Source organism: Hyaena hyaena, unplaced genomic scaffold, assembly GCF_003009895.1.
Source record: "Hyaena hyaena isolate Hyena2069 unplaced genomic scaffold, ASM300989v1 scaffold_166, whole genome shotgun sequence".
Taxonomy (NCBI): Eukaryota; Metazoa; Chordata; class Mammalia; order Carnivora; family Hyaenidae; genus Hyaena; species Hyaena hyaena.
Window position 1 is genome coordinate 725,291 of NW_024080799.1, and position 26,620 is coordinate 751,910.

The following is a 26,620-nucleotide window of genomic DNA, read 5'->3' on the forward strand; positions in this document are numbered from 1 at the left end:
GAATCTCACGCAGGATCCGCACTAAGTACAGGGCTCAAACTCAGGAACCCTGAGATCATGACCTGAGCTGAAACCAAGTCGGATACATAACCGACTGAATCAGCCAGGAGCTCACATTATTTTCATTTCTATTCCTTCATATCCACTGCCTAAAACTGATCAAATACTATTTTTTCCTAGTAATTCAGATTTATAACTGGAAGAAAAAAGTATGAAAACAAATTTGTCTGGCATAATACATATTCTTCAGATCAAAGGGGTCTCAATTATTACACTGATGCCATAATTATAACTAATAAAAATATTCAGAGATGTTAAAGCCCTGTAAGTACACCATTAGCTCTGCTGTTTATATAATCTGGTTCATAGCAAATATGACATGAAGACTATTTTACAAATTTAATAGAAAGTGATTTTTGTGGGAGCACCCAGGTGGCTCAGTTGGTTAAGCGTCTGACTCTTGGTTTTGGCTCAGGTCATGATCTCATGCTTCATGGGTTCGAGCCCCCTATAGGGCTCTGTGCTGACAGTGCAGAGCCTACTTAGTATTCTCTCTCTCTCTCTCTCTCTCTCAAAATATATTATTTTTTTAAAAAAAGAGATTTTTGATTTTTAAAAATGAAGCCACCCTTCCTGAGCTGCAAATATTAATGAATTTCTGGAATCTTCTTTCATATTTTTTTCCAGATCTGTAGTTAAATTTGGAAATAATATTTAGACAGTAACATTGGAAAATAGGGCTCATCTTGTACTTCTAGTTTATTTATTATTTTGAGGGGCCTCACCTTCTACTTCAAGTTTAGAGTTTTTAAGTGTCAATAATATCTAAATTAACATATTTTGAGCTGTATTATGTGCAGAAGCATATATACAGTACTTTGTGTTTTCATAAGTGCTGTACTTTTATTTTCTACTTGGCAAATCTCGTTATAACAGGTCAGAATTTTGTTCCAGTGTGTGTAGCTAAACTGTGTGCAGCTATTTTGCTACTGCAGTTATTTCAGTATGTACGTTTTGTTTCAAAAGAAAGAAATGTTAACAGTACTATCTCAGGAATTAATGAGTTTGCCCTGAATGAAGCTATAGAGTTTCAGGAGGAAATGGTGAAAAAAATTTTTCTTATGGGAACTTTGGTAACTAGGAAGCAAGAAGAGTGTTTTGTTTAAGATAACTTCCTTGTGTAGAAACATGGTTACTTTTGTTGAGAAAACTTCTGCAAGATTACCTTGAGGCTCATCTTAAGTACTCCTATGTGAGTAATCCAGTTGATTTTAACTGTATGAAAATGAGGTATGATACATATTTGTTGTTTAGGTTTTTATAGTTAGGGATGTTAACTTTTCTGAAATTTCTTTTTTATCCTACTTAACTGATGAATTTTAAATTCCTTTTTAAGGTACATGTTTATAATAATATCTGTTATTTATAATTACCTAGCATATCTAATAAACTTATTAGTAAACAATAATAGTTTTGCCTCTGTATTAAAGTAAATAAGCACTTCTCAAAATTTCAATTTATGGTTACATCTATAGGTTCTTTAGGTCTGAGATAGAGCTAAGAATCTCAATTTTAATAAAGTGCTTAGGATTCTAATGTGGCAGCTTCATGCATTTGAGATACAGTTTTGAACTCAGTGGCTAAGGTGATGTATCCTCCTATTATGACTGGGGAAAGCAGCTCATGAGAGACCCTACCAGATGCTCAGCTTCTATCTAAGTTCACCATGACTACTTCATTGTTTTGAGCTACATCTCAGCCCAGATTCCACAAACATATTTTTGGGTGTCTAAGAGTTCTTATTTATCATTGTTAATTTTATCAGAAAATTTTATGATCCAAAAACATTAATAGCTGCATATTCTAGATCATTTGAACAAATAGTTTATAATAGAGTGTAATCACAATGATGTTTGTGCCCACGTTTACATTTAATTTTGTTATGGCACCACAAAGGTAATTTTAAAAATAGCCATCAACTGGGGCAGCTGGGTGGCTCAGTGGGTTAAGCGTCCTGACTTCAACTCAGGTCATATCTCAAAGATTTTGAGTTTGGGCCGTTTGTCGGGCTCTGTGCTGACAGCTCAGAGTCTGGAACCTGCTTCAGATTCTGTTTCTTCCTTTCTCTTTCTGCCCCTCCCCCACTTCTGCATGCACGTGTTCTCTCTCCCTCTCTCTTTCGAAAGTAAGTAAACATTAAAAAATTTTTTTAAAATAGCCATCAGCTTAATATGTAAAATATGCATTTCAGCTAAAAAAAGGCCAGATGCCGTCATGGATCATGTATGAATAAAGATTTCACAGTTCAAATAGAGAAAACTAGTCACAATATTGAGTCATCATACTTGATACCTGGTATAGCCATGCAGAACTCAAAACTAAATAAACTTCTATGTGTTCTAACATTTTAAAGTTACGTTATATAGTCAACATAAACTACTGAATAAAATAAGCTTTGTTTTGTAGGCTTACTTGAAAGAGGAGGAGATAAAGGGATTCTAAGAGCTGACAACCTAAATCATTTCATTTTTCCTTTCTTCTAATTTCATTGATCTGTCTCTTCTTAGCCAGTCTGCCACTTGGGCTAGCAGGCAGCTGGGTCTGGCTGAAGTTTTGGGCTTTAAGAAAACTAGTGTTTCAGTTATATATTGCTGCATAATAAACCACACTAAAACTTAGTGACTTAAAACTTATTTGTTACGTCTCTGAAGATTGATAGAGTCAACTGGTTATTGCTTTCCTGTCTGAGACTGGAATCATTTGAGTCTAATTCAGTGACATATTTGGGGTCAAATATGACTAGTTTAGGCATCCTTCAACATGGTACTTTCAGCACATGGCAACTAGAGTCCTCTAGAGTGAGCACGCGAGCATTCAAGACACTCAGGCCAACGCTTAAAGGCTTCCTAGGACCTGTGAAGTCTCAGAACATCACTTAAGCAGATTCTTAGTCAAGCAAACCATTAAGAGGAATAGACTACATTTCTCCATCAGGTAATAGCTTGCCACACACACGGGAAGAAGTTGATAGAGGCCAACTTGGAGATAAGTTACCACAGTTTGGAGTGTTCCTCCCCTGGCCTGGTGACAGCCTGGACACTGTGAGAGGGCCTTTTCCAAGATCAGGAAAATTGTTGGCAGACTTTAGTCTGTAAAAATTTATGAATTCCTTCCTACCGCCACCCCAAATAAGATGAATAAAATCTCCTTTGCCTCCAGAAAGCAGAAGAATAAAGTATTCTATTGAAATAAAGAAACTTTTAGGTTGACCTTTAAAACTAAACCCAGTTTTATTTTTCTTGAGATAAATTAAGCATTTATCTTGAGATAATGCTTAATTCACATTGATAAAGATTGAAAAGTAAAGGGATGGGCTAGCAATTATGAAAAAAGACAACAGGAATGCAATATTAATATCAGATAAGGTGTAATTTAAGATAAAAAACACAAAGCAGATTAACAAAAGACAGTAATGAAAGGTGATTTTTATAGTCACAACATCTGCATATCAAATGATATAGTAAATGTAAAGAAAAAATTTTTAGAAACTTAATGAAGTAATAATGCTGGGAAAGTTTATAATATACTTTCTTTGGAATTGGATGGGTTTAGTAGATTAAAAAAACTAAGTAAAGACTAGAAGAATTAATTCAGTCAATAATTTTGATTTAGTTGCTATATACAAAGTTCAGTGTTTCCTAATCAGAGAATTTTTTTGTCAATAGGAAGTTTATAAAACTATCATGTATAAACTTGACAACATAGTAAAATAATACATTTTAAGTGAAGATTTTATAGTTCCTTTTGTAAATCATAATTTTGTAAAACTAGAGATAAAAGGTGAGGAGAAATAAACATACTGAGAAATTAAGCATATCTTCTAGATCAAAGAAATAAAAATAAGAAAACAATGAAAATGAAAACATTTTACATCAAAATCCTTGAGACATTTAAAGCTGTCCAGAGGAAAATCTGTAATTGGTAAATGGTAAAAATGGCTAAAAAATGGTAAATACCTTTACCATTAAATAGAAAGATGAAAAATAAAGAAATGCAGTAGTAATTTTAAGAAAGAAAAAAATAAAAACAAGGAGTTTGGAATTATTGGATGTTAAGAAAATATAGCTCTGTGAAAACAAGCTTGAAAACTGAAAGAAAAGTGAAATGTCCCAACAAATTTAGATGATTGAAATCAACAGAAGTGGAGAACTTGAATGCATTGATCATCATAGAGGCATTAGAAAGTGAGTAAAGATGTACTACTGATGAAGTTACTAGGTTCACAGATGGATTACCCAGGTAGATTCTCAGCTGATTTCCACAAGGAGAGCTGATTCCAGTTAATTAAACACCAAACTATTGAAAAAGGTGGAAAGCTCTGAGAAAAAGAGTGCAAAAGCAAGACAGAACAAATCTATAGGCCAGTTTTACTTATTACACATGCAAAAGTTCTAAATAAATTGAATTCTAGCATTGTATCAAGAGAATAATGCTTTATGGATAGAAGGGATAATCATCAGCAAGTTGAAGGAGAAAAACGAATCATATGATTGTGTAAGTAGGATGATAAAAGATGGTAAAATAAAATCTAGCAACTATTCCCGTTAAAGACAAATATTCACAAACAAAATGTTAACCAAAAATTATCCTAAGTGACAAAACAGTAAAACCTTTTTCTGTTAGAATCAGTAACCAAACACAGATTGAGTTGCCCATTATTAACTAAAATGGTCTTGGAGGGCCTTAGCAGATGCACTAAGAAGAAAAAAACCTATCCATATATAAATTTGAAAGAAAAAAAATGTTTCTATGTTATGTTTGAAAAACAGCTGAAATTAATGCAGAGATGTGATATTGTGGCTGAATATAGGATATAATCAGTAGTATTTGTGTAGGCTTAGAGAAATAACTGCTCAGTAACTATTATAAATGGACATGGGAGAAAAATATTTCATTTTGTAAGGAAGGCAATGGACTTCTGTGAGGAAAACTGTAACACCTTAGTGTTGAATTTGGAAGCACCATATTTTAGGAGGAAGACAAAAATTATAAAACTGTCACCTTTTCTTACTAATATATTAAATAAATGAAGTTAGTTTATATCCCAATACTTTTCTTGTTTTTTGTTTTTTATTTTGTTTAATTTTTATAAAGTTTGAGAAAGAGACTGCAAGTGGGGGAAGGGCAGAGAGAGAAAGAGTGAGAGAGAATTCCACACAGCCTCTGTATGGGCTCGATCCCATGAACTGTGAGATCATGACCTGAGCCAAAATCAAGAGTCGGAAGCTTAACCTACTGAGCCACCCAAGTGCCTCTGTTTTTTATATTTTTGGTGAAGAGGAGAAGTGTTGTACAAGGATTGGGATTGGATAGTCTATATGAAATACTGAATGTCTCAGAATTGGCAAGAAAAATGTGGGGAAAAATAAAAGATGAGAGGTGGAGAAAGTTGAGATACTGGTCCAACCAAGATCCCACTGTATACTTCAAAATTAATATATCAATTAAATGTGATATTGGCATAGAAAGGAACAGTGGAACAGAATACAGGAGTAGATCTAATTATATTCCACAGCAGTGTAGCTTAATTCAGCTGAAGAAGAATGGTTATTTAGTGTAAGGGTCTTAGCATAACTGGATATCCATCTGTTTAAAAAAAAATAAAAGACAAAAAGGTTCTCACATTTTATACCTTTCACCAATATTAATTCCAGTTGGATTAAAATTTTTAGAAGAAAATCTAGAACATTATTTGAATAACACAGATTCTTAGGGTCCACATGCCATCTGGTATATGGAAGAATTATTTTCACTTCTAACTAAAATTTAGCACTTAATTCAATAACAGATATAAGCAAAAACCACAGTAGGACTGCCAGTACCTGTGACACTGTCAACATTAGAAATCACGTATTTTCGTCGCAGTGTAGTTACTGCAGATACCTTTAAATAGAGTTGTGCTTGCCACTGCTTCAGTATTACTATAGGTAGTAGGCCCCTCACTGAGTTTATCTTTAATGCCTTCATGAAGGACATACATAACTTTTTTTTTAGATGAACAATTCTTATTGTTTACATATGTATTTTTAAAGTGTTCTTTCATTTATTTTAATAAATGAGAGAAAGAGATAGTGTGAGCAGGAGAGGGGGTAGAGAGAGATGGAAACAATCTGAAGCAGGCTCCAGGCTCTGAGCTGTCGGCACAGAGCCAGATGTGGGGCTCGAACTCATGAATGGTGGGATCATGACCTGAGCCAAAGTCGGACGCTTAACCAGCTGAACCACCCAGGCGCCCCTATGTATGTATTTTTAAAGTGAGAGAGCAAGTGGGAGAGAGAGGCAGAGAAAGAGAGAGAGAGAGAGAGAGAGAGAAAGAGAGAGAATCTTAAGCAGGTTCCACACTCATCAGGGAGCCCCATGCTGGGCTTGATCCCATGACCATGAGCTCATGACCTGAGCCAATATCAAGAGTTAAGTGCTCAACCAACTGAGCTACCCACTTGCCCCAGGACATATTACATAACTTTAAAAAATACTTTGATAGTTTTATTTCAGTATAATTTGTTTCCTTCATAGTTCTGTAAATTTTGATTTTTGCTTTTAGAAACATTAGTCTCAGAAAGGTTTCATAGGCATCACTAGATTGCCAGTGGAGCCCATGGCATAAAAAAGTATTAAGAATCCCTAATTTATGTGATTATTAGCAGTGCTTCTTAAACTCTAATGTAAATACAAATCACCTGGGGGTCTTGTGAAACTCAAAATGATACAATAGTTCTGGCACAAGGCCTAAGACTGTTCACAGTTAGCATGTTCACAGATGTTACTAGTGCTCATTGTCCAATGCCAGGTAATGGACTGAACTATGAGTAGCTAAGTTCTGGAAGTCACTTGTACAGTTGAGTAGTCAGAGCCACATGTGGCTATTTCAATTGAAGTTTAAGTTAATTAAAATTCAGTTCCTCAGTCTTACTAGTTACTAGTGATAAGTGAGTACCGTAGTAAATGGTACAGACATGGAACATTTTTATCATTGAAGAAAAGTTCTGTTGGACAGTGCTGTCCTAGAGGTTGAGATAATCTCGGCCAAGACGGGAAACAAAAACTTTAAAAGAGAAAGACCAAAAAAATGCACAGGCAATGTTCAATATTTAAAGAATGCATTTGAGGAAAAAAATTGGAATTAAGATGATGAAAAATTATTACTAGCACTATTTGAAGCCCTTGTAAATTAACAGGAAAAAGACAACCCCAAAGAAACATGGGCAAAGAGTACGAATAGGCATCTCACAAAAAAAGCACAAATTCAAATAGCCAGATGCTCAAACTAGGTAGCATTGGGGGAAATACAATTAAAGTACCAGTGAGAACTCAGGTGGGCAAAAATGTAAAAGATCTAATAAGTATGTGTACCTTTTTCTAAGGAAACAGATGAACATGTTGCCAGCGGAAAAGTGAACTGCTGCATGCATTCTTTGGAAAGAAATCTAGCAATGTCAATTAAAATGGAAAGTAAGCATCCTTCAACGTAGCCACCTCACTCCTGAGACTTGGTCCCACAGAGTGAAGTACTAGTACATAAGGACATTTGTATATGGGGATTTATTGCAGCACTGTTTCTGAAACAGCAGCTGAGAGGGGAAAGGAGGGACTGAAACAACTAAACGCCCATGAATACAGCAGAAGGGAATGGGTACAAACCCATGGTACAGACTACAGCACAGAACATTGTGCAGGAATGTATAGGATGAACTGGAGAATATCAGTTACTTTGGGATTTCCACAGGGTAAATGCTAAATGACTAAACCTGGATACAAAATAGTCAACGTGTTTTTTTTTTTTTTAAGTTTTACTTATTGAGACTGGTAGAGAGAGGGCAAGCGGTGGAGGGGCAAAGAGAGAGAGAGAGCGAGAGAGAGAGAGAGAGAGAATCATGACCTGAGGCAAAATCAAGAATCTATTCGGACAGGTACTTAACTGACTGAGCCACCCTGGTGCCGCGCTGCTGCTGCTGCTGCTGCTGCTTTTTGTTTTTTAATCAGAAAAATAATGACCAAAAACCACTCCTCCTGAGTATCTACACAAGTATATGAACTCATGGGGAAGTATATGAAGAAGAATAGAGAAAAATTTGTATGACACAAATTACATGGGATGTGGGTCAAAGAGGGAAGAAAGATATAAAAAATTATAAAAATAGGGCCCCTGGATAGCTCAGTCAATTCAGTGTCTTGACTCTTGATTTCTGCTTAGGTCATGATCTCACAGTTGTTGCATTGAACTTCTTTCTCCTCAGGCTCCGAGCTGAGCGCAGAGCCTGCTAGGATTCTCTCTCTCCCGCTCTTTGCCTTTGCACTACTCATGCAAACACTCACATCCTTTCTCTCTCTCTCTCTCTATCTCAAAACCAAAATAAACATTAAAAAATAAAACTATTAGAAAAATTATAAAAATCCTTCTTAAATCCATTTACCAGCATATGGTAATTCCAATATGTATTTATATACAGACATACATGTGTCTTGCATTTATATAAAATTGTGCTTTGCTACATCCCAGAGGTTTTTGGCTATCATGTGTTCATTTTCATTGGTATCCATGTACTTTTGAATTTTCTCTTTAATTTCTTGGTTAACCCATTCATTCTTTAGTAGGCTGTTCTTTAATCTCCAAGTATTCATGGTCTTTCCAAATTTTTTATGGTTGATTTTGAATTTCATAGCACTGCTTGAAGATATGCAAGGTATGATCTTGATCATTTTATGCTTGTTTTCATACTTTTATTGCTTACCTAAATCCCTTGAAAGGCATGGAAAGCATGCTTTCTTAAATTGATATACTTGCATTCTTTGAATAATCAGTGAGACTTAAAAGATAATTTAGCAAATTGGTTTCATTTAAAATGTTAGGATTTAAGTTTGCTTGGTTCAATCGTATTTGGGTCAATATCCACTGAAAAACCAGTATTTCAAATTTCTTTCAGTAGTTTGCTAGAGAAAATGTAAGCTATACAAATTGCTTCTCAGCACCACACATTGTTCAGCAGTAGAAGGCTCTGCCAGATCCGTGAGCTAGTAATGAGTAATAGTAATATGACGTGTCATACAGCAGTAGGCACATAAAGATCAATGAAGCACTGAATGAGTCAGTGTACTCACTCTGTGAAAGCAGTGCTAAGATTCAGAGAAGCTGACTTGCTAGAAGAGTTCAATGCAGAGACTTGAACCCATATCTCTTTATCCCAACCTAACATCTACCACACTTAAATGGAAGTTACCTTTCTTCATTTCTCTAATTTTTTAAATTTCTCCTTTTAGAAAAGCTTAAACTTTTATATATAAATTCACATTTACTGACTGAAATAATTATTGAGAATTATCATGGAATACAAAAAAACTCATTAAAATTTTCTTGATTTCTTTTTAACCCCCAGTAGACTTTTAGTACTTCAGTATGTCTTTCTTTTTTAAGATTTTAGAGGAGTAAAAGTTTTTTTAAAGAATATATTGCTTGAGGGTCATAACAACAACAAATAGTAGTTTCTGGCCGTAAAACAGACTCTGTTACTTAAAGGTCAGTCTATAGCAAAGGTTAATTAGGTTTCTTTTTCTTTTCCGTATTTAGTTGCTTGAAGTAGATTACAGATAATGTGAAACTTGTGAGAATTCTAAAGACTGAATTCTCGTTTTCCCAGAATAGCTAACCACACCATTTCTTCTCATTCATTAAACTGCTATCCAATGTAAACGGCTTCTGATTTGAACCACTGACCTTAAGGTAAATGTCACTATATCACCTTTCCAATTTCCTTAGTTGCCCTATCTCCCTACAGACAGGAGATCACCTCATTTATTAAAGATTTATTTTGACACATAGGTTACCACTCTCTTCTCAGTTTACATAGTGTGAAAGACAAAAGATTTAAATGATGCTTAGAAATTCATTATACCTAACATAATTGCCTTTTGGTTTACACAGCTGCTTGACTATTTAGAATGTGCCTATTTAATTGCATCTTTGAATACTTTTTAACTTTTTCTAGAAAACATTTAGATTTGATGTTATCTTGTCAAATGGTTCTTCTTATTAGGTACTTAAGAAATGACTGTAGCAACTGTTTTAAAGGAAGGGAGTCCAAAATTAACTGATTTATGCATGTGCCATATTTGAACCCATAAATTTGCAACTAAAGTGCTTTTAACACCCTGGATTTGAACAGTATATAATAATATTAACTTTCAACAATGGTTTTATAGTTTCTACAGAATTGACTCTTCAGAAAAACAGGAACTTGAAATTAAGAAAAGCATCAAGTATGTATGAATTCAAGAACCTAGATTCTAGTTCTATCATAGCCCTGGAATCCTGGACACATCATCTAAACCCTCTAGGCTTTAATATTCTTATCTTGAAAATAAGATTGTAATAGATTATCTCCAGGGTATCTTTCATTTCTGAAATTCTGTAAATCTAGAATGCTTAGCTGCTGTGGGGTGTCAGGGTGGCTTAGTCCATTAAGCGTCCAATTTCAGCTCAGACCATGATCTTAACAGTTCATGGGTTCGAGCCCAGAGCCTGGAGCCTGCTTTGGATTCTGTGTCTCCTTCTCTCTCTGCTCTTCCCCTTCTTGTGCTCTGTCTCTCTGTCTCTCAAAACTAAATCAACATTAAAAAAAATAATAAAATAAAATGCTTAACTGCTGTGTTTGTAAAGAAAGGGTATCTCATTATAAATATGAAAGTTCAAATAGTTGATAATTTTGCCAAAACACTGTATAAAATTTTCAGTTTCTAATGTTCAAACAAACTGTAGAAAAATACATAGAGTAAAAAAGTGAGTCTCTTCACTACCCACTTTCATCCTGCTCTTTCCGCTTTGATGTGATCATCACATCTCCCAGTTTCCATCACTATTCACAAGCACCCTTGAAGAACTTCTCCCCAGTTAACATTTTCCTGGTTGAAGCCTCTTGTTTCACTTTTTTTTTTTTTTTACAATTTTTTTAATGTTTATTTGTTTTTGAGAGAGAGAGACAGAGTGCAAGCCGGGGAAGGGCAGAGAGAGGAAGACACAGAATCTGAAGCAGGCTCCAGGCTCCAAACTGTCACTACAGAACCAACAGTAGATCATGACCTGAGCCGAAGTCAGACGCTTAACTGTATAACCTACATAAAAAAGTCTTAATTGAATCTTCACAAAGGGAACACATCCACCAACCAAATCAAGAATAAAAGGTCCTTTCATCCTGTCTTTCTCAAAATTCTGCATATATGTTGCATAGATGTTATTGTTTCTTTTGAAATTCTTCTGAAATAAATCAAAAAGATTTATGATAGTAATCTATAATTTCACTTGAAAAACTGATAATGTTTTAAATACTTAACTTTTAAAGTCACTTTTTCTACATCTGAAACTATTTATTTTAAATGCTAGTGATACACAGTCCATTTATATTTCAACATTAGTCCCTTTTGTGAACATGTCTAGTGTATGCTACGTGTTACTTGGTATACAGATATAAAGTAAGTCTTCAAGGAACCCCAGGTCCTAGGTGGGTGTGGGGAAGACGAAGGTTATAGGAAAGACAGAAAAACATGCAATTACAATAACATTTACTTTTTTCAGACTGGAAATAGTCTTCTATTATTTCCTCATACAAATAATATAGATGAAGAAGATAACAATCCTGGCAGTCAAAATCACTTCCATTTTAGATATGTAGAAACCTGGCAAACAGTTTAAAATCTTCTCAATGACTTGGACTGTTCTTATTTTCCCCATGTAATTTTTTTCTTTATTATAAAAAGGAAATGGAGACTTACTGTTAACAGGTTTACTCTAATGTGGAAATTTTATGTAGGATTTGGTGACTGGAAACTTTCTGTGTGCCCTTTTATGTTTGAATATTCAGTTTACTTCTGTTGTTTTAGTCACTTCAATGTCCTCTTTTGCTCCTTCCCACAGAATTAATTGCAAACCTTAATATAACAGGCAAAGTACTAGGTACCGGGATAATGGGACATTTGCCTTAAATTTTTTCTTATGATGTAGAAAGCAAGTCATGGCTGCTCACAGCACATGCAGTGTTTTCTGATAGAAAGAACCAGGTGCTAGGGAGAAATATAAGACAAACATCAAACTCAGATTTGGGGCTGGAGTTTTCCCAAATAAGCTGATGTTGAGTTCAAAACAGGGAAGGATGTAGAGGAATAATACAAAGTAATCTTTTCTGTTCTCTTTAGGCTTCACCTGGAAGTTGTACACAGTCATAGGGTTTTGTTCATTTTGAGGGAAGATGCTACTTCTCTTATTTTCTAGTGCCATGCCTTAATCTATTTTAGTTGTTAATAGTAAGAGAAGCATATATTTTTTTTCAAAATATAAAGTATTTTATTTAAGGGGAAATCTTTCAGTTGAAAAGTCCTAAAGAAAGTGTTGTTTAGAATATATACAATCCTGGGCACCTGGATGACTCAGTCAGTTAAGCATCTGACTTCAGCTCACGTCATGATCTCTCAGTTTGTGAGTTCAAGCCCCGCATTGGGCTCTGTGTTGATAGTTGAGAGCCTGGATGGAGCCCGCTTCAGATTCTGTGTCTCTCTCTCTCTCTCTCTCTCTGCCCCTCTACCACTCATGCGCTCGCTCTCTCTCTCTCTCAATAATAAACATTAAATATTTAAAAAAAAAAAAGAATACATTGTTATACTGAAATTTCGCTTATATTTGGTCATTGGTGTTTATATTTAAAGAAAATTTATGTATCTTCCATGGAATTGCTCTCTGAACCTGGAGTTTATACCCCACATATTTCAGGACCAGTTGCTGGTATTTGCTCTAGATCTTTATAATTTCAGATCTTGGCACATCCACCATCACAAAAAGCTCTGCTTCTTTGGGCATTCATGTCATCTGGATGCCACCTTGCATAACCTTCCTAATTTGTACACCACTAAAGATATTCTTCCTTATTTAGTGGAGCCCTCACTCCTGCCTGGGTTACTTCTGTGATTTATGCACAACCTTGGCCTTTTGGCATTTTATTGATTTTCTCATCTTTAGTGATTGACTCTTTTCCACTCAGGCACTCAGCTGCATGATCCACATTCCATTTCTTGTCACCCAGAACTGATTACTTCTAAAGTTACCAACTCAGGTTCATTCTAAACATGCTGCTTCCTCTATTTCATGTTCCTTAATCCTCTACTTCCAACTTACCTTTAACAGAATTTCCAATTCATGTAATTTCTTTATCAGTCCTTTCCTAAATTTGTTTTCTTACCTGTTCATCATATTATCAGTCTTAAACCTTTCTTTTGCTAAGGCTCCCTTAATTCCTCCCAACTGTCTTTATCAAACCCACCTGACAAAATCTTAACTCTGCATTTTCCAACTGAGCACTACTGGATTAAAATTAAAAAATCACATCGGCATTAGCAAGTACAAATGCTCATTAATACCAATGTCAAATGGGCCCATACAGTTGTGCTCTAATTCTGTTTTTTCTAGTCTCTCATTTTTTATACAGGTTATTTTAGACATTCACAACTCTCCTCACATCTCCAGCTTTCCATTCTTAGCACATGACTTGGTATTTCATTTAACAGAGAACTTGGAAGAAATGTGGACGTACTCACAATTTTCTGCCACAAAACCTACCAACTTATGTACATCTGTACTCATTTTGTTTTGTTTGTTTTTACCATTGATAGCAAAAGTCTTGCTTTAAAGTAGAAAAATTACATGCCTTTGGAAACCAAGTGGATAATATAAATATATGAAGGAGTAGAGTAAGGAGCAATTCTATGGCTTTTAACAAGTTGATAAGAGCTTGTTATAAACAAGCACAAAAAACATCTGACAAAATACAGCATCCTTTCTTGATAAAAATCTCAAGAAAGTAGGGATAGAAGGATCACACCTCAAGATCATAAGGCCATATACAAAAGACCCACCGCTAATACCCTCCTCAGTGGGGAAAACCTGAAGGCTTTCCCCCAGAGGCCAGGCACACGACGAGGATGTTCACTCTCACCGCTGCTGTTCAGCATAGTGTTGGAAGTCCTAGCCTCAGCAATCAGACAACACCAAGAAATAAAAGGCATTCAAGTCAGCAGGGAGGAAGTCAAACTTTCACACTTTGCAGATGACATGATACTCTATCTTTCTTGATAAAAGCAAAAATCAATGTCGGGGACCTCATCAAGATAAAAAGCTTCTGCACAGTGAAGGGAACAATCAGCAAAAGTAAAAGGCAACTGACAGAATGGGAGAAGATATCTGCAAATGAAATATCACATAAAAAGTCAGTCTCCAAAACCTATAAAGAACTTAATCAAGCTCAACACCCAAAAAACAAATAATGGAGTGAAGAGATGGGCAAAGGACGTGAATAGACACTTTTCCAAAGACATCCAGATGGCTAACGGACACAGGAGAAGATGCTCAACATCACTCAGCATCAGGGAAATACAAATCAAAACCACAATGAGATACCAACTAACACCTGTCAGAATGGCTAAAATTCGCAGCTCGGGCAACAACAGATGTTGGCGAGGATATGGAGAAAGGGGAGCCCTTTTGCACTCTTGGTGGGAGTGCCAACTGGTACAGCCGCTCTGGAAAGCAGTGTGGAGGTTCCTCAAAAAATTAAAAATAGAACTACCCTATGACCCAGCAATTGCACTACTAGGTATTTATCCAGAAGGTACAGGAGGGCTGTTTTGAAGAAGCACATGCACTCCAGTGTTTATAGCAGCACTATGACAAAAGGGAGAGTATGGAAAGAGCCCAAATGTCCACTGACAGATGAATGGATAAGATGTGGTACACGTATACACACACACACTGGAATATTACTCGGCAATCACAAAGAATGAAATCTTACCATTTGCAACAATGTGGATACACTAGAGTGAATTGTGCTAAGCGAAATAAGTCAGTCAGTGAAAGACAAATATTATATGATTTCACTCATGTGGATATTTACTCGTATGTGGATATTATTCATATGGGGATATCCAGTCATATGTGGATTTACTCATATGTGGACATAAGAGAAGAGTAGCAAAAAAGATAACAGAGAAGGAAACAAACCACAAGACACTCTTAAATACAGAGAACAAACTGAGGGTTGGTGGTGGGGTGTTGGGGAGATGGGCTAAGTGGGTGAGGGGAATTAAGGAGGACTCTTGTTGGGTGAGCACTGGGCATTGTATGTAAGTGATGAATCCCTAAATTCTATTCTTTAAGTCATTATTACACTATAAACTAACTTGAATGTAAATTAATTAATTATAAAATGAGCAATACATATATAACTCCCTAACAAGGGCTTCTGCTAGTCCCTAGTAATTATAATTAAAAAGTTTTGAGATTAAAGTAAAAGCTATCTAAGGTCATCAGATTTGTTTTTAATACTGTCATCTTCAAAAAAAGCCTGTCACATTGAGCATGTCTGCTGATCCAAGATTAATCTCTACAACTGAGCTCTAGATCCTGTTCCCTGTGCCTTCTTAGGGCTGTACCTTGTGCTTGTTCCTGTTTTCTTCAGTTTCCATCCCTCTTTTGATATTTATCCTCTCCTACTAATATTTGAACATTTTCAGGTTTATCTTAAAACCTTCGTTCATCCCTATTTTCTTTTCTAGCTACTGCACTTTCTTACTGTTACTCATTTATTTTAAAGTATATTTTTTCTATTTTGAGAGAGAGAGATTGCTGGGGAGGGCCAGAAAGAGAGAGAGAGGAAGAGAAATTCCTAAGCAAGTCTATGCTCTCAGTGCAGAACCTGACACGGGGCTTGAACTCACGAACTGTGAGATCATGATTTGAGCCAAAACCAAGAATTGAACATTTAACTGATGCAGCAACTCAGGTACCTGCTCACTTTTATTTTTTAACAGAAGAGAATTCCATGCAAATTTACTGTTGGACAAAGTTACTCTATTCTTTGTGAGATTTGAGACTTTTCTACTCTCTAAGTCTCAGTTTCTTCGTGTATCAAATGTGGGTAATATTTATACCCAGACATAACATTAAGTATTAAGTGAAAGAATGCATAAAAAATTGCACAGAACTCAGGGCTCCTGGATGCCTCAGTTGGTTGACCAGCCAGCTTCAGTTCAGGACATGATCTCATGGTTTGTAGATGCGAGACCCATGTTGGGCTGACTGCTGTCAGTGCAAAACCTTTGTATCTTCTGATCCCCCCTCTCTCTCTGGCCCTTCCCCACTCATGCTCTGTCTGTCTCAAAAATCAATAAGCGTGTTTTAAGAATACCACAAAACAAGAACACACTGAGTATTCAGATACATTTGCATTAGTCTGTGGCAGTCTTCTGTCTCTGTCCCTGAATACGTGGGAGGCTTGTTTACTAGGTTTGTTCCTCGGTGGTACTCACCACTACTGGCTACTGAGTCTCCTGCGCTTGTTCTTGACACACACACCCAACTTACCCTTTATTTCTGTGAGTACTCCCTCAGGTGCCTTCTGCTCTTTGCCTTCTCACCAACCTTAAAATGTTCACATTCCTCCAGGATTCTGTTCGGTCTTTGTGAAGTTTTTAAAGTTGAGCTATCATTTTGGCTCTAATCTCTCAGAAGCCAAAGTAATAGTGAAGTATTGTATTAATTTATAGTTAATGACTATTTACTGTTTGTTAGCCATTTTTATAAGCACTTTACATGTGTTACTTGATATAGTCAACACTGTGAGGTAGATGAGGACTCTGAATACTGCCCAAAATCTTACTGCAGATAATTCAACTCTAGCCAGTTGAATTCTGGAGCTTGCCTTTCTAACTGTAACATTGTACAGTGTTCCACAACAGTCACATGATTAGTAGTATTTAGAAGGGTAGGGGCGCCTGGGTGGCTCAGTCGGTTGAGCATCCAACTTCAGCTCAGGTCATGATCTCACAGTTCATGGGTTCGAGCCCCACGTCGAGCTCTGTGCTGACTGCCAGCTCAGAGCCTGGAGCCGGTTTCAGATTCTGTATCTCCCTCTCTCTGACCCTCCTCGCTCACACTGTCTCTCTTTCTCTCTCAGAAATAAATAAAACATTAAAAAAAAAAAAGGAGGGTAAAGCATTCTTTATTTTTTAACATTTTTTTTTAACTTATTTCTGAGAGAGAGAGACAGCGTAAGCAGGAGATGGTCAGAGAAGGAGGGAGACACAGAAACCGAAGCAGGCTCCAGGCTCTGAGCTAGCTGTCAGCACAGAGCCCGACGTGGAGCTTGAACCCACGAACTGTGAGATCATGACCTGAACCGAAGTCGGACGCCTAACCAACTGAGGCACCCAGGCGCCCTGAGAATGGTAGAGCATTCTTCAGGGGAACTAAAGTGTCTTCTGGGACTTAGGCCTGAAATGATGTATGTGATGATCCTTAGGGGAGATTGTAGAGTATCTTCAGTTATGATCCTGTAATAAATACTATAGTAACATTCCAGCCTTATGATGAGCTTGTCAGTACCAGAATATAATATTATATCAAAACAAAACACACCATGTATAGTTTTTCATAATGCATTTCTCAAACAGCCCTTGGATAGAAATTTGGGAGCTAACATTTCAAAGTTATGTTTAATAGTTTAAAAAGGACAAAAGCAATATCTTACTCATCTTTGTATCTACAGTACCTCGTCTAGGACCGGTCGTATAGAAATAATTCAGTCATTATTTGTGGAATGAGTGTGACCACCTGGTCTGCTACTAAAGAATGACTTGGAATAGGATACATTTATCATGACAGGTTCTGGGGGTGGAGTTGAGATCTGATTGCTTGTAAGGTCTGATAAGTTCAAGGGCAGAAATAAGGAGGAACTCTGTCCCTGTGTTTTGTTTTACCTCCATTTCCATATTCATTTATTTCCTAATTTGTTCAAAAGCACTGATTTGATGTTTCCGGTATACTAAATACTTTGTAAAGTGATGGAGATCCAGTGGCGGATAAGAAAAGTCCTGCCCTTAAGACATTTATACTCTGGTGAGGTATATAGAAAAGGAATCTGATGCTACAGTGAAACTGGCACTCTGGAAGAGGCAAATAAGTTCTCACTCTTTAGGCGGTGAGAATAGGTTAGAGGAAGCATGTATGTTAAAAACCTCAGCTCTTCATTAGGGTTGGAAGGTGATACATGAATATAAGAAATGTGAGATATGAGGTTTGTGGTAAGCCAGGCTAGGTTGTGGTTTTTGACGATTTTCCCTTCTACCACTCTCCTACAGCTCTGTAATGCCTTTCTGCTGGTCTGGTGGGTGAAAGGAAGATTGATGTGGAAATACTTGCCAAATGCCACAAAATTCCTTATTTTGCTGAGTACCACAGCCGAAACTACATGATTAATCTCTTCAGTAACTATCTTTCATTGTAGATATTTGATACTCAGGTGACCCTTCATCTCTAAGTTGTGAGCTCCTCAGGAACAGCGGCTGTGTTTTATTTATTTCTGTGTCCTTAGCGTCTAATAGATACTCAAACAAAAAAGCCATGTAACACTGGTATACTCATTTCATGTGTTAGTCTAATAACCAAAGCATAGTTGCCCAATTTTTTCAATGAAAACCAAATAAGCAAACTCACAAACTACTCTGTCAGTTTAAGATCATTTGTTTTCAAGTAGGGAAAATAATTACTACACAGAAGAACTGAATTTTTTTTTTTTTTAATTGCAAGAACATTTACAGCATAACAGAAGAGTTCATTAAAGAATTTGGTCAATGGGGTGCCTAGGTGGCTCAATTGGTTAAGCGGCTGACTTCGGCTCAGGTCATGATCTCACAGTTTGTGAGTTCAAGCCCCGCATTGGGCTCTGTGCTGATAGCTCAGAGCCTGGAGCCTGCTTTGGATTCTGTGTCTCCCTCTCTCTGTCCTTTCCCCGTTCACACTGTTTCTCTCTGTCTCTCAAAAAATAAGTAAATGTTAAAAAAATTTAAAGAATTTGGTCAAGTATATTTAGCTTAAATGTTTTATTATTGTTTTCATTTACAGTCTTATGATGAAGATAGAAGAAATTACTCTGAACTTCAAATTAGATGTCAACGTTTGGCCTTAGAATTAGCTGACACAAAACAGTTAATTCAGCAAGGTGACTACCGTCAAGTAAACTATGATAAAGTCAAAAAGTAAGTAGTTAGGATGGCCACAGTACTTCTTTGTTTTTGCATTCATCAAAATCACCTGTATTCTTATCATCAACAATGTTAACTCCACTTTGTACCTTACTCTTTTTCTGTGTCCATAGTTTTGGATTTTCCAGAATGTTATAGTTGGAATCGTATAGTATGGGGACTTTTAAAATTGACTTCTTTCACTCAGTTATATACATTAAGTTTCCTCTAGTCTTTTCATGCTTGATAGCTCATTTCTTTTTGGTGAGTGATATTTCATTGTCTGGATATACCACAGTTTATACATCCATTCACCTACTGAAGGACATCTTGGTTGGTTTCAAGTTTTGTCAATTAAATGTAAGGCTGCTGTCAACATCCACATCAGGTGTTTGTATGGACGTAAGTTGTATTACAACTTTGGGTAAATACCAAGAAGCATAATTGTACGACCAGAGTATTTTTGGTTTCCAGGAACCTGGGTGGCTCAGTCAGTTGAGTGTCCAACTTCGGCTCAGGTCCTGATTTCGTAGTTTATGAGTTCAAGCCCCGTGTTAGGCTCTGTGCTGACAGCTTATAGCCTGGAGCCTGCCTTGAATTCTGTTTCTCCCTCTCTGTCCCTCCCCCACTCACGCTCTATCTCCCTCTCTCTCTTTCAAAAATAAACATTAAAAAAAAAAGTATTTTTAGTTTTGTAAGAAACCATCAAACTTTCTGTCCAAAAGTGGCTGTACCATTGTGCATTTCCACCAACAGTGAATGAGAGTTCTGTCAGTCCATGCCTGTGCCAATATTTGGCATTCTGGATTTTGACCATTCTAATAGGTATTTAGGGGGTATCTCACTGTTGTTTTAATTTGCATTTTTCTGATGACATTTGATGTGGAACATCTTTTCATGTGCTTATTTGCAATCTGTATATCATCTTTGATGAAGTGTCTATTAAGGTTTTGGCCCATTGTTTAATTGAGTTGTTTATTTTCTTACTGTTGAGTTCTAAGAGTTCTTTGTATATTTTGGATAACAGTACTTACCAGGTATGTCTTTAGCAAATATTTTCTCCCAGTCTATGGCTTGTCTTTTCACTCTCTTGACATATACCTAATTCTGCATTGCACAAAAAGCATGTGGTTTTGGCAGTTTGTTGGGTTAAGATTGTATTTTTATTTCCACTTTTATTTTATTTGGGTTGCTGCTGTCTTTTAAAATGTAATGTCTTAGAAGATAGAGACCTAGTCAAGTCCCATGTGTGTAAATATTTTTTAAATCTCACTTGATTATATTTGTTTATGGAACCAATTTTTTAAATACTTCAGTTCTAGCTGAAGTTTTTTCAGCTATTCCTTTCTGACAAAGGACATACACACTTTCAAAAAATAATACTTTCTTGGGGCACCTGGGTGGCTTAGTCAGTTAAGCATCCTACTTCAGCTCAGGTCATGATCACACGGTTCATGGGTTTAAGCCCCGCGTCGGGCTCTGTGCTGACAGCTAGCTCAGAGCCTGGAACCTGCTTCCGATTCTATATCTCCATCTCTCTCTGATTCTCCCCTGGTCACGCTGTCTGTCTGTCTGTCTCTCTCTCTCTCTCTTTCTGTCTCTCAGAAATAAAACATTAAAAAAAATTTTTTTAAAGAATACTTTCTTGAGAATATTTGCCAGTGCTACTAAGTAGCTATAGCAAAGAATTTTCCTTTTACTGGAATATACTTTTCAATTGTTTGTACATTAATGAGCCACTACTTAGCTATATGTCCCTAGGTACATCTCTTACTATTCTAACCCAAAGTTTTGTCATCCATGAGATGGTGTTAATACGAATAACTGTACTATAAAAACAAGATCAAGTAAAGGAATATTTATGAAAGTATAGATAGAGACATTATTCTAATCGTTCACTGCTGTCTCTACCTGCACCTAAAATGATTCTTGAAATACAGTAGTCACTTAATTAATATTTATTAAATGAATTGAAGCTTTAAAAATTATATAACAACATAGATTTCAAGGAGCAGATTGGTACTCCTACTCCCAGCATGACTGACATGCTGTGTGTATTATCATATATGGATTAATGTTAAAATATGGTAATTATTATGTTAAATATATATGTGTATATAATATTAAAATATGGTAATTATTGGAGCTTGAAATCAGTGGCTCTTTAAAAAGCTAGGTTTTTGAAAGAATTATTTCAAAAGTAAGTAGATTGTGATGGTAAGATAATTCTTTGACTTATCTTACTATAAATCTTAGCAGTATTAGATAAAACATGAAAAGAGAAAACTAAAAAGCCGAATCATCAGAATAATCAGAGTGAATGAAGGATAAATGAACAAAGATGAGTCATGATAATGATTGATAATTATTGAAGCCAGGCGATGAGAGCAAGGCAGTTCATTGTATCATATCTATTTATATATATGTTTTATTTCCATAATAAAAATGTAGGAAGGAAAAATATAGCCCTCATCAAAAACATCATAAACATCTTTATGTGCTAGAAATAGAACAGAAAAACAAACAAGAGGGGCTCAAACTGTGAACTCTTCATTTCACTCAATAGAATAAAGAGTTTAAAGAAATGTTCTGATTACAAAAATATAAGATAAACTAAGTGGAAAAATCACTTTTATATCCCTGATAAGTTTTTACACATGTGCAAAAGGAAACAGGAACGTGGATGTTAATTATAATTAGATCAGAAAGAATTTAGATGCTTTTCAGTAGCAGAATGGGAAATCATTTATGATTTATTCTACAATGTAATTCAGTGTAGCAGTTAAAATCATTAAACTCAATCTGGGTGTATCTATGTGGATAAATCAGACACAGAATACTGTATTTTAAAAAGTGTATCTGGGGCGCCTGGGTGGCTTAGTCGGTTAAGCGTCCGACTATCGTTTAGGTCATGATCTCGCGGTTCGTGGGTTCGAGCCCCGCGTCAGGCTCTGTGCTGACTGCCAGCTCAGAGCCTGGAGCCTGTTTCAGTCTGTGACTCCCTCTCTCTCTGACCCTCCCCTGCTCACGCTGTCTCTCTCTCTCTCCTAGAAATAAATAAAAATATTAAAAAAAAAAAAGTGTATCCATCTTCTTAAAAATTTTAAATTAAAAAAAAGTTAAGTTTATTCATTTAGAGAGAGAGAGAGCAGGTGAGAGACAGAGAAAGAATGGGAGAGAAAGAACCCAAGCAGACACTGCACTGTCAGTGCAGAGCCCGATGTTCTCAAACTTACAAACCATGCGATCATGACCCAAGCTGAAACCAAGAGTCGGATGTCTGACTGAGCCACCCAGGCGCCCTAATTTTTTTAATTTTAAAAAAGATGTGCCCACCTTTTGTTTAAAGCAGTTTTTTACTTTCTGGCATGATATAATTTTCCCAGGTTTATTTTCTAATTTCATTGCCTCAGTGCGTCATCTAATGAGTCCTGATTCCTTTTAGCAGGGAATACTATTTAGAAATTAAGATTTGGGTGCTGGTCATATATGATGTATATGCTATATTGGTCATTGTTTCTTAGCCCTTTCAGTAAAGAGAGGTGATAAGAGAGGGAGTAGGGAGGATGGCTTTAACACACTATGGATAAGACCATCAGATCCTACTTAAACCTCTAATTCCAATCAAGTACCATAGTAGCTGATTGAAGGGGCTTCAACTGTCCAAATGTCGTACAACTTGAGTATCAAAATGAATACTAACAATAATGAGTATAATTTGTTGACTGAAATAAGAACCCTGAGTACATGCTAATAATAAATAAAAGGAATTTTTACGGTAGAATGACAACCAATAAATATATATACATATTATAATTAACCACTTTCTAACCTCAATACTGTTTGATTCAGAATCATCAGTGGAGGCTAAAACCATTTGGTAAAATTATATGTGTGTATATATATATATATATATATATATATTCTCAAAATAAAATAATTCTCAGAATAAAATTATTCTCAAAATAAAATTATATATATATATATTCTCAAACTATGTTTCCCACAGGTTACTTATTAATTGCAGAGGACAAAAAAGTACTTCTATATTTGAGAATTTTGGCAGATACCACCTTAAACAGGTTACTAAGGTTATTTTCATCCGTCATAGGATATAATGACATCATGGCTGCTTTGTGTACTAAGGCTTTATGTACTCTTCATGTGCCTGTCTGTATAGTAAGGCTTTATGTACTCTTTATGTGACATACTGACAACACAAGTGTAGTGTTTCAGCCCTAAAAACTTAACCTGAATCTAATTATAGGGACAAATATCAAACAAATGATAATTGAGTGACCTAAAACAATTGGCCAAATAACCTTTCTCTGTCTTTTACAATGTTGACTAAGAAACTGTTCATGGTTAATGGAGACTAAAGATACATGGCGTCTGAATGCAGTGCATGATAATCCATTGGATCCTATACAGGAAAAATGCCAATTGGGACAATTGACAAAAATTAGAAAATGGATTATATATTAGATATTGTATTAGAGCTAATTATATTAGGATTATATAAAAGAATTTTTTAATCTTAAAAAATTCACACCAGGGGCGCCTGGGTGACTTAGTCGGTTAAGCGTCCGACTTTCGCTTAGGTCATGATCTCGCAGTTCGTGGGTTCGGGCCCCGCGTCAGGCTCTGTGCTGACTGCCAGCTCAGAGCCTGGAGCCTATTTCAGAGTCTGTATCTCCCTCTCTCTCTGACCCTCCCCTGCTCACGCTGTCTCTCTCTCTCTCTCCTAGAAATAAATAAAAATATTTTTTAAAAAATTCACACCAAGTTATTTAGGGATAAAGGGATTTAATGTCTGCATATATTTCTTAAATAGTTAAGGGGGAAAATTGCACACGTGTCTGTGTGTATGTATAGGTATGTATACATGTATATGCATGTATACATATTCACATATATGAACAACAGGGAGACAATAAATATGAGAAAGTAATGTTCAGTAAATATTACAAAGTAAATATGATAAATGTTAACATTTGGTAAATAAAAGTATGTTATCTTTTTTTAAGTTTATTTATTTATTTTTAAAGAGAGCAAGCAGGGGAGAGGCAGAGAGAGGAGGAGAGAAAAATCCCAAGCAGGGTCTGCACTGTCAGTGGCGGAGTCTAACACAGTGCTCAAACTTGTGAACCCTGAGATCATGACCTGAACTGAAACCAAGAGCCCAATGCTTAATAGACTGAGCCACCCAGGCACCCTAAATAAAAGTATTTCAAAAGCAATATGGAGACACTAAATTTATCATTGTACCTAGGGGATGATGAAGGAACAGTTAGGAACATGTAGGGAACTTTAAGTTTACCATAGTGTCTTATCTTTTTAAAAACCAAAATAAAACTTTAATTCAAATGTAGACCAATGTTAACTGTTTCAGCTATGGATAGAGAGATCATGGATGTTTTGCTATATCCTGCTTTGTGCTTATTTTTTACATTGAAAAATCATAGCAAAGGAAGTGTGATCAGTACCATGTGAGAATACATTTAATGTAAACACACAAAAACACTTAATGTGCACCAAAATATTGATATTGTCAGTCATCTTTAGTTAGTGGGTTTATGGATGATTGTTATTTTATAACTTGTGTTTTGCTTACATTTCTTCAATAAACATGACTTTGTTAACCAGAGGAAAAATACCTTTTTAAGCCAGTTTTAAAAATCTAATGAAAAAAAAAAACAATTCTTAACAGCCATCTACATCCAAATACCAGGTGGGTAGACAGGTGGATGAAATATATGAAGTACAAAGGAACTGATTCTGACTAGAGAGAAAAAATTAAGAGTTAGTCTATATTTCTGCTCATTTTTTAAGACACCTGCTATAGGTTTGTTCTAATTCTTGGTTTCACTGTTTTGGGTCAAGAGCTTGTCTGCGAATGGAAATTAGAATCTCAGGGCAATCGTAAACAATTTGTGAATGAAATAGTCACAAGAATGCCTCCTTTTGTATCTGCTATCCAATTGAGTGATGAGTTAAGGCTTTTTGATGCTAATTGAACTGAAAGTCTAGAGTCACATATAAATTCTTTAAAAATTTTGGTTTCAAGATAAGATTGATTATGATTAGTGAAAAGATACCACAGTGTACCTTAAAAGGTTTTATTATGTATTTTACTGGCAAGTGTAGTTTACGTATTTATTTTTTTAAAGATAATAAATTTATATTTATATATCTGAACAGTCTTGAACAGAGTTTCCTGATTTGAAAAGCAGATACTTTATTGTTCATAGAATGGACTAAAGCCCCACTGCTGGTATCTCTCTTTGATTTCCTGAAACATAAATCAGCCCCTTATGTTTTTGTTATGTTTTGTTTTGTTTTTGAGAGCTCAAGTGAGTGAGGGGCAGAGAGAGAGAAAGAGAAGCAGGGCCTACCTGAAGTGGGGCTTGTGCTCACCCAAAGCAGAGCTCGTGTTCACCTGAAGCGGGGCTCATGCTCACCTGAAGCAGGGCATGAGCTCACCCGATGAGGGGTTCAACTCACAAATCGTGAGATCATGACCTGAGCCCAAGTCAGATGCTTAACAACAGAGCCAACACCCAACACCCACAGCCTATTTTAAATGTTGATTATAAAATGTGATATAAATACATATGTATTTGAATTTTATTTTAATAAGTGTATTTGAATTTAATACACTGTATTTAATAAGTGTATTTGAATTTCATAGTGAGCGCGATGCACTTGAACAGGAAATAATTGAGTTAAGGAGAAAATATGAAATTCTTGAAGCCTCTCACATAACTCAAGCTAAAGAAAGAAGTGAATTATCAAAAGAGGTAAGCTTATAGAGTCCCGTGTATTTTATTATACAGTGATTGTGGACAGAGCCCAGGGCAGAATTGTGGAAGGGACATTTTTCCTTTTTGATGTAGTTAACAGAAAAAGGGACTTCAGTAGCTCTGAATGGGAAATTGCAAAGTAAGAATTAGCCCTTTTTATATGGTGAGTGAAAGCATAAGTTAAAGGAAATAATACTTGGCACAACAACAGACACATAGACCAATGGAACAGAATCGAGAACTCAGAAGTGGACCCAACGGTATCCAGCCAACTAATCTTTGACAAAGCAGGAAAGAATATCCAATGGAAAAAAGACAGCCTTTTTAACAGATGGTGTTGGGAGAACTGGACAGCAACATGCAGAAGAATGATACTAGATCATTTTCTCACACCATGCACAAAAATCAACTCAAAATGGATAAAGGACCTGAACGGGAGACAGGAAACTATCAACACCCTAGAGGAGAAAGCAGGAAACAACCTCTTTGACCTCCACCGCAGCAACTTCTTACTTGACACATCCCCAAAAGCAAGGGAATCAAGAGCAAAAATAAACGATTGGGAAGTCATCAAGATTAAAAGCTTCTGCATAGCAAAGGAAACAACCCACAAAACTAATAGGCAACCAACAGAATGGGAAAAGATAGTTGCAAATGACATATCAGATAAAGGGTTAATATCCAAAATCTATAAGGAACTCACC

At 36.0% G+C, this 26,620-nt stretch overlaps 1 protein-coding gene across 3 annotated transcripts in view; it reads left to right on the top strand.

Annotated features, from left to right (window-relative positions):
• PIBF1 (progesterone immunomodulatory binding factor 1) overlaps positions 1-26,620 on the top strand; it is a 202,270-nt gene that overhangs the window by 20,671 nt on the left and 154,979 nt on the right. For all 3 annotated transcript variants that reach the window (XM_039240089.1, XM_039240091.1, XM_039240090.1), the window contains exons 6-7: positions 18,995-19,128; positions 25,805-25,913. In XM_039240089.1, coding sequence (XP_039096020.1) covers positions 18,995-19,128; positions 25,805-25,913 — 243 coding nt within the window. The remainder of the gene's footprint in view (positions 1-18,994; positions 19,129-25,804; positions 25,914-26,620) is intronic.